The sequence below is a fragment of the Lipophrys pholis genome, assembly GCF_963383615.2.
Source record: "Lipophrys pholis genome assembly, chromosome: 15".
Taxonomy (NCBI): Eukaryota; Metazoa; Chordata; class Actinopteri; order Blenniiformes; family Blenniidae; genus Lipophrys; species Lipophrys pholis.
Window position 1 is genome coordinate 27,226,219 of NC_137642.1, and position 12,467 is coordinate 27,238,685.

At 44.6% G+C, this 12,467-nt stretch overlaps 1 protein-coding gene across 2 annotated transcripts; it reads right to left on the minus strand.

Moving 5' to 3' along the window:
• Positions 1-425: 425 nt before the first annotated feature.
• On the minus strand, positions 426-11,969 carry lnpk (lunapark, ER junction formation factor). 2 transcript variants are annotated; one of them, XM_080481913.1, is made up of 16 exons: positions 11,898-11,964; positions 11,039-11,108; positions 10,145-10,186; positions 9,854-9,904; positions 8,741-8,877; positions 8,591-8,649; positions 7,745-7,785; positions 7,361-7,444; positions 6,927-6,978; positions 6,721-6,837; positions 6,537-6,617; positions 5,806-5,911; positions 5,648-5,718; positions 5,355-5,525; positions 4,291-4,371; positions 426-1,921 (listed from the first exon to the last, which is right to left on the minus strand). In XM_080481913.1, the coding sequence occupies exons 2-16, from the start codon at positions 11,063-11,065 to the stop codon at positions 1,788-1,790; spliced, it is 1,254 nt and encodes a 417-aa protein (XP_080338039.1). In that variant the 5' UTR covers positions 11,066-11,108; positions 11,898-11,964; the 3' UTR covers positions 426-1,787. The 2 variants fall into 2 exon arrangements, with proteins under 2 accessions (XP_080338039.1, XP_080338040.1); XM_080481914.1 differs by lacking the exon at positions 4,291-4,371 and having other exon boundaries at positions 11,898-11,969.
• Between the last annotated feature and the right edge of the window lie 498 nt (positions 11,970-12,467).

Genomic DNA, 12,467 nt, shown 5'->3' on the forward strand with positions numbered 1-12,467 from the left:
TTTTAATTTAACTCGATTATATCAAGGGTCTAATTTAGAGTTCTTGAGAATTGTTGCAAGCATCTTTTGTTTACGCATCTGTTTAATGGAGCCTGGAATGTGTGTGGGCCATGCTTGAGGGAACACAAGAGGGAGAGCTGCAGAGTTGGTGGATGGAGATGAAAGAGATGAAAGAGATGAAAGAGGGTGAAGTGGGAGGGCCCCTGGATCCCTCCTGATGTCTGCAGGAAGCAGCTGTAAAGCAGCGAGCCTCCAGTCCTGTAGCTCCTCTGGAAAGTTCTGTGTCACAGAACCACATTTTCTATGTGTTTCAGCCGGATTAGAGACTCTTGTGGGTCGGTTCCGGCCCGAGGGCCTTATGCCCCTGATCTAAAGAGTAATACACTGAAATTAAAAAATAAATAAATACAACAGAGTTCTATTAATCTAGTTAAAATCTTTATTCATGCTTTGGGACAAACGGCAGAAATTCATGAAACAAGCAAAAATCAAAAACCTACAAACAACCCAAAGTAAACGTTTTTGTTTTTTTTCAGTTGAATTTAAAACAACGAGGGGAAAAAGAAAAACTTCATAAACTAAACAAAATGATAAAAACTGAATGAGAGACGACTGGTTGGTTTCTTTTTTTTTTTTAACTTTGCATAGACACTTGAAATTCCTTCTATTTCCTTACAAAAACACGACGAGCTGAAACACGAGTCAGACGACGAGAACGCCGGTTCGTCTGTAAACTAGTCGCCGAAGGCTCCAGTCGCCGAAGGCTCCAGTCGCCAAGGCACACGCTCCCAAACAAAAGCCGGTTCTCCAGCGAGCTGCAGGCGACGGAACGTCAGGTCGGTTCAAACGGCAGCGCGGGAAAACAATAAATACCTTTAAAATGAAACTTAGTGCAAAAACAAAGTGGTGAAGCAGCGTTTCATTTGGCGACACGGCGAGGGAGAAACGATGGAGGTCAAATCCAGCATTCGAAAAAAGTCAGTGCAGCGCTGCACTTCTAATCTGCAGGTAATCTGCCACAAACGCTTCAGATTACAGATTATTCAAGTGCATCTCAAAAAAAGGAAAACAAATACGCTTAAAGTGTTTTAAGTGAGTATTAAATGTAATCTTGATGAAAATGATGTAATTTTAAAAGAAAATGTAATTTTAAGAAAGATTTTGATATTTTAAAAGTTTTAAACTGAAACTTAAAAGAGTAAAACAAAGAAACGCCTGAAACGTTTGAGTCGACGAGTCACAAATAGAAAACAAGTCAGTTTGTTCAATTAAAATGTAAAACTGAATCTTTACGAGTCAAACGGCCTTTAAACTCTGGAATTCTCCTGAAAGTGGAATATATCGTATCACAATCACCTTTTAGTTTCTCAGCAGGATTAATAACACTAATGACTGGAAAAAAAGAGTTGAAACTTTAATTTGGAAGATTTGATTAGAAAGTCTGAAATGAAGTTTCATCAGAGGAGTTTTGAGTTTCGACGTTCTGCGGACAGACGTTCTCTTGTAGTTTGGGTTCTGCGTGTGTGTGTGTGTGTGCGAGTCACTTCAGGGAAATGGGAACTGGAGTGAAGTTTGTTGTCGGTGCGTCGCCGCGACAACGATGAAGAAGCAGCTCATTCGTTCCTAAGACTTACGACTCTACGTTAACTCTTTAACTCCCGGAGCGTCACGCCGCCTTCTGTCCCGCAGAGCGTTGGCAATACTGATCAATACAGGTGACTGGGTGGAGGGTGGAGGGTGGAGGGTGGAGTCCTGACCGTCACTAGGAACCGTCTGGAGCTGGAGAACTACGACGGCTGAGCGTCGGTGTCTGTGCTGGGCCTCTGCTCTTCCTCCGCCTCCTCCTCCTCCTCTTCCTCCTGCACCTCCTCCGATTCTCTCTCCACTTCTTTCACTTCTTCCTCTCCCGCCTCTCGTTCGTCTGAGGAGAAAGACGAGAGCGTGAGCGACAGACGATTGTTTATAGGAGGGAGAAAATCCACCACCGAAACATTCCTCCAGATTATGGTAGATTAACACCCCGACCAGAGCAGGAGAGGAGGCGGGCTTCACTCCCCGATAATCTCCTTCTCTCCTTTTCTCCCCGACAACAACAAAGCAGCTGCTTTCATTCAAATCAACATAGAATTAAAAACGGATCTGGAATTTCAGTTTCCTGAATCTTCATCGTGTCAAAACAGAATTTAATCCTCAGGATGATTCAGACCAGGTTTGCTGGATTGAGTTGAAGGCGTGTGATGTAATGCATCATGTAATGCATCATGTAATGCATCATGTAATAACGGGGCGCTATGTAGTAATGGAATACACTTTCGACTCATTGTGTAATAACTTGTTCCATATTACAACAGTTATTACAAAACGAGGCTGTGTGGAGCCGCATTATGTAATAATGTAACATTTTCAACTCATTTTGTAATAATCTGCATCTTTTAATAAACATTGTTGCATTTCGTAATAAATTGTTACATATTGCAACAGTTATTAAAAAAATCTTTTATATAAGAAAATGTAATAATTTGGTGCATTATGTAATAAATCATCAATTAATTCCTTCATTAGAAAAACATTAAGTTTTCCAGCTTAATTAGGATTTCTTTAAAAAAAACAACTAGTAGGATGTTTTGTTGCTCAGGTCTGAATCAAATGGACCTGTTTTCATTATAATAGAGAATTTGTTCACAATCTACAAACTAAAGCTAAACTACTTCATTATTAATGACACTAAAATTATAGGTGCACCGACATTTACACCTGCAATCTGCATTATTTTATATAATTATTACAGCTGGTACGAGGCCTAAAAACACCAAAACAAACATTTATTACATATTGCACTATTATTACTCTACAGACCTGCATTTTGTAATAACTGTTGCAATATGGAACAAGTTATTACAAAATGCGGCGTTATTACATGATGGGGCTTTATTACATGATGGGGCGTTATTACATGATGTGGTGTTATTACATGATGGGGCGTTATTACATGTTGCGGCGTTATTACATGATGTGGTGTTATTACATGATGTGGTGTTATTACATATTGCAGCGTTATTACATGATGCAGCGTTATTACAGGATGTGGTGTTATTACATGATGTGATGTTATTACATGATGTGGTGTTATTACATATTGCAGCGTTAATACATGATGGGGCGTTATTACATGATGTGGTGTTATTACATCATGGGGCGTTATTACATGATGTGGTGTTATTACATGATGTGGTGTTATTACATGATGTGGTGTTATTACATATTGTAGTGTTATTACATGATGGGGCGTTATTACATGATGGGGCGCTGCAGTGAAAAGTCGATCAAAAGAGACACTTAAGTGTGCAAAATCTCAATATTTAACAAACTTTTGTTCTAAAATGACAAACTCTATCCACTTTACGAGCTGCTGTTTGTAATAACTTCAGTAAACGCTCATCCAACATTCCGGCCGCCGATTTACGACGTTTCAGGTGAAGATTTATCGTTTTTCTTTCAGAAAAGTTTCCCGTTTTCTGAAAGTCGTGAGACTCTTCATGTCAACCTACTGAGCATGTGCAGAAGACGTTACTGCAACGGTGGAGTGTGTGAAGTTTTGTTTACAGATACTTTCTAACAAAAACTAAAAACCTACTTAAAAATAAAAGCCTTCTCTTAATTGTCTTTTTAAACTCAATAATATTGACAATTAATACTCTTTATTGACTTTTTAAAAAAAATTTCCTGGAGCACTTTGAGATTGTCTAAATGTAAATTGCGTTATAAATAAAATGTATTATTATAATTTTTGTCGTCAGAAAAGTTGACCTGAGACTAAATGTGAAGAATTATTAAATTCATCACTTATTTTAACAAACACGATATGAGCTAAGAAGTTTAACATTATAAAAACGTTATAAAACATTATAAAATAACGAACAAAAAAGTCCAGTTTGTGTGGAATTAATGTAAAACATGTCGGTTAGTTTTGCGTAAAAGATAAAAAAAAATTTAAATTGTATTTTACACACTGAGTGAAACCAAATCTGAGTCAAACACGTCGTCCTGCTGATAATTAACTTCATAGTTCAACGTCATTAAAGAGAAACTGGATCAGAAACAGAAGAATTAGTGGAGCAGCTCCGGATGGAAACGACTGGTTCAGTGACGTTCCAGTGACCTTTGACCCGGTTCGCTGCGATCCAGCGTCCAGCCAAGAGAGAGAGAGAGAGAGCCGATTGGTGGAAAGTGATTGAGATCAGTGAGAAGAAGATGTGGGAGGAAGGGGGGGGGGGGGGTCAGGAGGGGAACCTGGACTCTGCTGGGCTGGGCCGGGCCGACTCGGCTGGATCTGGAAACTGTGGACCGAACTCCACGGAGCCGGAGCTTTAGCTAGAGAGAATCACAGCGTTAAAGAAACACTGAAGCTGTTTTCATCTGAAGCAGTCGCCCCTCACAGGAAACACTGGACGACAGATACAGACGAGCAAAGTCCTTTTTTTATTTTATTTCATTTTATCATGAAACTATTTTAGTATTTTTTAATACCGACTAAAGCTTTTTTTTTCCTCACCACCACAGAGGCCTGAGAACTTTCACACAAACACCGGAAAAAAAACAAACAAACAAAAACACGTCCGTCTGGAAAGACGTGAAAATATACAAGTAGAAAAAGAAATCTAACAAATGAATAATAATAAGAATATAAATAGGAACTAACTTAACGGATAAATAAAGCACTAAATAAATTAATACAAATTTTGTAAATAAATTAATTATTTGGAGAAATGTAAAAATTAATACATCGATGCAGGGGGAAGTGTGTGTGTGTGTGTGTGTGTGTGTGTGTGTGTGTGTGTGTGTGTGTGTGTGTGTGTGTGTGTGTGTGTGTGTGTGTGTTGCTTCCTTAATAACTAGATGTACATTAAACCCCCCCCCCCACCCCCCACCCCCACTAACGGCTCCAAGAGGGCAAAAAGAAAAAAACTACCATCAGGTCAGTTTGGACCCGAGGAGGGAAACGGTTAAAAACTGGAGCGGCGGCGGGATGAGAAGCAGTGACAGGAGGAGAGGACATGAGAGAGGACATGAGAGAGGACATGAGAGAGGACATGAGAGAGGACGTGAGAGGGGACGTGAGAGAGGACATGAGAGGACGTGAGAGAGGACATGAGAGGGGACGTGAGAGAGGACGTGAGAGAGGACGTGAGAGAGGACGTGAGAGAGGACGTGAGAGAGGACATGAGAGAGGACGTGAGAGAGGACATGAGAGGACGGGAGAGAGGACGTGAGAGCTGACGGAGTCTCTCTAAAAGTTAGTGTCACACAGACGAGTGTGTCATGTATGGACTCGGTGATCGTGTGCTTCCCGGTACCTCCAGAAGGGGGCGCGCTCTCCTCCGTGTCGGTCCCGGAGCGGGGCGACGGTCCTGGGGAGCGGGACTCGGCGCGCAGCCTCCGCTCGTAGCTGAACTCCGGGAGCTGGGGAGCCTGCGGGCGGGTTTTCCTGGCCGGGTTCATGAAGTAGCAGTACGCACAGCGGAAGGCTGGAGACAGCGGAGGACAGGAGGACGAGGAAGACGAGGAGGACAGGAGGATGTCACACTTTTTACCCAAACACGGCCTTGGATTACGGGATACTTGACAGGATTAAACCGTCTGGACTCACCGAGGTACTCGAACTCTTCCTTCAGCGCCATGCCGTTATGGGAGAAACACTGCTGGCAGACCAGAGCGTACCTGGGGGACACGGGAAGACGGGATTAACGGGGAATAACGCCGCGGCTCCGACTGACTCTCACACGCCACTGAACAAAGATTTATCACCTGTTCTGAGGTCCGTCTCCCACCAGGTACTCGATGACTCTGTCCACCGCCCCTCTGTCTTTAGGTAATATTGGTCTCGCCAACGGAGGACCGGGAGGGTGGAGGCCTGAGAAACCAAAACGAGCAGATTGGACAAGACATGACGGGAAACTGAAGGAAATTCAGCTGATTACAGAGCATCTTCCTCCTCTGACGTCCAAATTATAGAGCATCTTCCTCTAAAAACATCCAGATTATAGAGCACTGTCCTCCTCTGATGTCCAGATTATAGAGCTTCTTCCTCCTCTGACGTCCAGATTACAGAGCATCTTCCTCTAAAAACATCCAGATTACAGAGCATCCTCCTCCTCTGACGTCCAGATTATAGAGCATCTTCCTCCTCTGACGTCCAGATTACAGAGCATCTTCCTCTAAAGACATCCAAATTACAGAGCATCTTCCTCCTCTGACGTCCAGATTACAGAGCATCTTCCTCCTCTGACGTCCAGATTATAGAGCATCGTCCTCCTCTGACGTCCAGATTACAGAGCATCTTCCTCCTCTGACATCCAGATTACAGAACATCTTCCTCCTCTGACATCCAGATTATAGAGAATCTTCCTCTAAAAACATCCAGATTATAGAGCACCTTCCTCCTCTAACATCAGATTATAGAGCGTCTTCCTCCTCTATCGTCCAGATTAAAGAGCATCATCGTCCTCCTCTATCATCCAGATTACTTTACCACCTACCTACACCAGGTATGGGGGAGCAGGGCGTCCTGTGGATTGGGGACTGAGACAGAGCAGATCTTTCCGGTGGTCCCCCCGGAGCTGAGAGAGGGTGAGGCGGTGATCAACATGTAGGAAACACAGATTGAGATTATTCAGACTGGGTTTGGAGACTCTCATGAAGCGGCTCAGTTTGCGTCCTCACCCATAGGAGTCGCCCCTGGTCCAATCCCGGGCCGCGCTCCGGGCGGGGGGGTCATTCCCATGGCGGAGGGGGGCCCCAGTGGCATGGGTCTCATTGGGACGCCCCTCTGTCTGAGCTCTGCACCACAGGAGAAACAAAACCTTTTCACTCCGTCTAATCTGACTCCAGGAACCCAGGATGCTGCTTTGGATTAACGTGTTCTGCACCTTGACCCGGCCGGGGAGTCATCTGGCCTCGCAGCGGGGTCGACTCCAATTCCTGGTACGCACACACACACACACACACACACACGCACAGAGACACGCACGCACGCGCACAGACACACACAGAGACACGCACACACACACACGCACGCACGCACGCACGCACGCGCACAGACACAGACACAGACACAGACACACACACACACACACACACACACACACACACACACACACACACACACACACACACACACACACACACACACACACACACACACACACACACACACACACACACACACACACACACACACACACACACACACACACACACACACACACACACACACACACACACACACACACACACACACACACACACGTCAGAAAGCCAAATAACCAAAAGGTCAACCTGGAGAGACGGTGAGGAGACGTACCGCTTTCTTCTTGGCTTCGGGGTCGAAGCGCTCCAGGATGAGTTTGGCGTTTTTGTACGTCTCGGTTTCCATCACTTCCTCCAGCTGGAAACACAAAGCGGGGACGCAGCAGGGATTACTCGTCCTCTAATGTAATCCTCTGGTTAAAGCTGCTGACATGACGACCGGCCACCTCCGGCCAGAGACGCTTCGTCATGCAGCAACTACAAACACCCAACTTAAATAACTTAAATAACTTAAATAACCTAAATAACTTAAATAACCTAAATAACTTAAATGACTTTAGTGTTTGAAAAAATGTCAGTAACTGAATTTATGACAGAAAATATCTGAGAAAATTAAAGTGACATTACGAGGAGTAGAAGACATTTAATCCAAACTCACAATCTTTTTCTTTGTAATCTTCATCTCTTCCAGTTTCTCATCTAAAAAAAAAAAATAAAAGTTGAGTTATTTCACCAGAAAGCAGATTGAAGGAAAGAAGAACTATTTAAAAATGTATTGACAGTTAAAAATAAATGTAAAGAAAAGCCTGACAGGTATTTTAATTTGGAATCATTTGGTTTTTGTGAAAATCTTGACGTCTTCGCCGCGGAAACGTTTAAATGGAAACGTTCTAACGTTCTAACGCCACCGCTGTGGCGCCCGGCCCACTCTGCACGCCGCCCGGCCCACTCTGTACGCCACCCACTCTGCGGGCCCGGCCCACTCTCCACGCCGCCCGGCCCACTCTGCACGCCGCCCGGCCCACTCTGCACGCCCCCCTGCACGCCCCCCGGCCCACTCTGCACGCCACCCGGCCCACTCTGCACGCCCCCCTGCACGCCCCCCGGCCCACTCTGCACGCCCCCCTGCACGCCCCCCGGCCCACTCTGCACGCCACCCGGCCCACTCTGCGGGCCCCCCGGCCCACTCTGCATGCCACCCGGCCCACTCTGCGGGCCCGGCCCACTCTCCATGCCGCCCGGCCCACTCTGCACGACCCCCGGCCCACTCTGCACGCCCCCCGGCCCACTCTGCACGCCACCCGGCCCACTCTGCAGGCCCGGCCCACTCTGCACGCCACCCGGCCCACTCTGCAGGCCCGGCCCACTCTGCACGCCACCCGGCCCACTCTGCGGGCCCCCCGGCCCACTCTGCATGCCACCCGGCCCACTCTGCACCCACTCTGCACGCCGCCCCTTGAACTAAAGCGTCTTTGAAACTGGTCAGACGAACACGACAACTTACTGTTTCTCTCGGTGCGTTTGGAGAAAAGAAAAATCAGCAGTTTCCTGATGAACAACACCCTGATGAAGAGACGGAAACACACAGAGGATGAAGTCTTCAGACGCTCCGGTCAGACCGTTGGCGGATGATGGAAGGGAGAGGAAGACTCACAGCCCCGGGTAGATGAAGAAGGGCAGGGCCATGGCCAGCCGGTGCAGCCACTGATCGGGGAGGTAGAGCCAGTAGACCAGGACGGACGTCAGCAGGTAGAGCGCGGAGGAGTAGAGGAGCAGGCGGCCCACCCACAGCTGCAGAAAAAGAAGACGAGAACACACTGAGACCCGGCGGCGCCAAGTAGAGGTGTATCGTTTTTCAATAGAGAAAGTTCAGTGTTTGAAAATGGCGTCAGTTTGCATCGCAACACCACAAACTCTAACGTCGTTCTCATGCCGGGCCACTAGTGGGAGCTGTTTTTTTTTTTTTTGTAATGAAACTGAACACATTATGCTGCAGAGAACAAAATAAAAAGTTGTTTTCCTTTTTTTTTTTTAATAATTATTATTACTATTATTATTATTATTATTATTATTATTATTATAGTGAGCCAACAGGAGGAAGCAGCTAAAAATAAATCATTCAGAATTCACTCATTTTGATTTAAATTTTAGTATTTAAATTGGTCTATTAAATAAAAACAATTCATCCAATACCTACTTCAAGTAGTAATTTAAACTAGTAACTAAATGTTGGTTGTACTCTGTTAATATCCCGCTGAGTAGATCAACACAATGTTTACACAGTTTGATTAGAGTGGGGTCATTTAAAATGTGACCATGTCCATCAACACTCTGGCGACGTACGTAATCTCAGATTATTTCTGCCTCGACGTCGGTCGGGTTTGGAAACGGAGTAGCTGCGTCAGGTGGGAGGGGCCAATAGAAACTCAGGGTTTGCTCTATAATAACCTCCCAGGTTATGTTCACAGTCTGTTACCGTGGTGACTTACCCAGAGTTTAATTTCGAGTTTCCCTCATTTCAGTTTTCTGGAAACCCCCCCCCAGCGGTCATGTCAAATCTAAATATTACAGATCTTTATATACATTTATATCATGTGTGACGTCACTCAATAGGCCGAGACACGGTCCATCGACTTTCTAAATAAGTATATACATTTATGAATAAAACAAAATGAAAACCCTATAACACCGTCGTGTAAAATGAGCCTCTGAAAGTTAAAAAAAATGAAGTCTGAGAAGGCGACGGGCTGAAGTTCTGCTGGTTTACCTTCTGCAGGCGCTGGTTCTTGGCTCGGAACTCCTCCAGCTCTTTGATCTCCTGAGTGACGAAACATCAGAGGTCAAAGATCAACTCGCCGCCGCTAGACAACTCCAACTTTAGAACTTCAGTCAGTGTCAGTAAGTTTTACATTCACAGTAAAGACGTGACAAAAAAAAAAAAGAATGTTTTGGTAAATAAATCTGCAAAGAGAAGCTGAAACGTCAGTTTCCTCTTTGAAGCGAGGGGCAGCCGGTCCACGCTTGGCTCAGGCCTGTCGCCATCCTGTGAGTGAGTTACCTTGTCCAGGCTCTCCAGCTGCTCCACTGTCGTCTGCTTCGTCTGAGCCAAAGACAAAAAAATAAAAGCAGAGGAGTGTCTCTGTTGTATCATCAGATAAAGAGCCGACTGACGTCTCAATGAGCAAATAAACCCTCGTCCCTCTGGTTCACCGACTCCGTTCAGATAACACCAGCTTACATTCCTGACATGTTACTTCTGGAGTATTTAAGTTACGCGTCTTGTTTTGATCCCTGGATTCCTCTCGCTTGTTTTAGAGGAGTGACCTAGAACCTAAACTACCTGCAAACGCTGCTCTACGCTCACCGTTTGGCTCCAGCGCGTCTAAAAATAGATCTCTGAGCATCATCCAGCTCGGGAGCAGAGTTCAGTGCTCAGTTATTATCAGGGACTCGAGCCTCGGGGGAGGAAGATGAAACAGAAATATACCCAGTGACTCACTTTCTTTTCAATGGCCTCTTCAAATTACACACCCCTCTGTACATGTTCCTATATAATCTGGACACACGGACACCTCCAGTGGAAGTTTTCTGGACATTTCATTGTATTTGGCACCAGAAGGTTTTATTAAAATCGGCTTTATGTCGAGACGGGAGTCATTTTTCACAGCAATTGTCTGGTTTTGTGGAAACATATCGTCATGTAAACTCTGCGACACAACAAAGAAAAACTTTTCACGTTTAAATCTAGGGAGTTATTATGGCTCTTACTTTCCCGGTCCGGGCCCACCCAGAGTGAAATTGGGATTATGTTGCCCCTCACCTAAAACGTGTTTGACAACCATGCTGTGGAAAATAACACCGAATTCTTTAAACTGGAGGATTTACACCCAAACACCCCCACAGTTGCTGTTTGAGTTTCCAGACCGTTTCCGTCCTCCCGTCACTCGCTCACCTTCCACCGAGACAACAGGCCCCCCATGGTTGAAGATTGTAGTCGCCTCCGCTTTGGCTTCTGCGGTTCACTGTAAAAAAAAAATGTAGAAACCTTTAGATGATCAGAAAACCCAGGTATGGTGTGGTACACACACAGTCGATGCAGCTCATGTTGCCTTCTTATAGAATTCAATCATTACAACATCACAGCAACACAATGATCCCTGTTGTTGTGGATTTACTGAGCTCCTTAAGCAAATTATAAAAACACACATGCAACCACATGCAGACTGGGCTCTCGGTGAGGACAGAGTTAAAATGAGTTTAGTGTTTTAGTGAAGACCAGAACCAGACTAGTTTCAAGGTTTTGGGGGTTTTGTCTTGAGTCCCACCACACTGGTAGGGATGATTGGATTGGAGCAGGACTATTCACATGTGAGATCTCTGACGTCACATCAGCACAAGGAGGGACATTGTGGAAAATAATGACCCGAAACGGTAAACAGGTTTTTTTAAAAGATGAATTTGAGGGTTAAAGTATTGAACATGTGGGAATTCATCTTAACCTGACGATTTTAACGTTTCCTATGGACGTGCAAGATCCAAAGCCGACTCTGTGACATAATTAAGAGCCACTGTGAAAGATCTAGACATCGATAATCAAAGATCTTTCATTCCACGTGATATCGACTAACAGTAAATAAATATATTCGGCTAATGGCTAACATTAGCTTCTCCATCATTTATCTGATGGATTTATTCACCCGCGTGCTTTTCTTCAGGAATGAATTAACCCCGAGCGGTGGCTGAATGAAGATATGTCCTCTTATTTTGCCATTACAGAGTTAAAACCCCACATTGAGCAGGTAAATACTCACATTAGTCGCTCATTCAGCCAGGTTAGCGCTGAGGCTAACAACTAACCGCAGCGGCGCGCACTGCACTGACGTAGTGACGTCGTGACGTCACGACCAGGAAGTGAAGTTTAGTTTCCCAGAATCCCTTGCGTTGTAGTTCTTTAATAGAATTTGCGAATTTAAGTTGTTTTCAACGCTTATTGTAATGAAATTCTGTATAGTTTTGCTGTATATCAATTTAGAACATTAATTAGAATGGGTGTCAACATTTCTCTATTTTATATTTACATTTCTCTCTTTAACTGATTTCATTATATTTGTGCGTACCTTATGCGCGAAGATTACCACCCTAGGTGACCGTTTCATTTTATTATTATTTTCATTATATTTCTTCCGTTTTTGGGGCTTGTGACTAGGACACACAAAAAGCACATAGAGACGCGTGGAACGTTCGGAAATATGTTGCTATGAACTTTTGTATTTGTTTCCAAATCAATTTTAAAAAGAAAAAGAAACCGTGAGAAATTTCCCCATGCAAAGTGGACGGGAGAGGCACCTCATGGAGGAGATCAAAGAAGATCAGAGATGATC

What these genes read in the sequence shown, in the direction of transcription:
- lnpk (XM_080481913.1), bottom strand. Translation starts at nt 11,065, where the DNA reads ATGGGGGGCCTGTTGTCTCGGTGGAAG. An exon ending in TTCTTCATCTACCCGGGGCT is followed by an intron (nt 8,650 to 8,740) that starts GTGAGTCTTCCT and finishes TCTCTTCATCAG; the next exon opens with GGTGTTGTTCATCAGGAAAC. An exon ending in CCGAAGCCAAGAAGAAAGCG is followed by an intron (nt 6,979 to 7,360) that starts GTACGTCTCCTC and finishes TGTGCGTACCAG; the next exon opens with GAATTGGAGTCGACCCCGCT.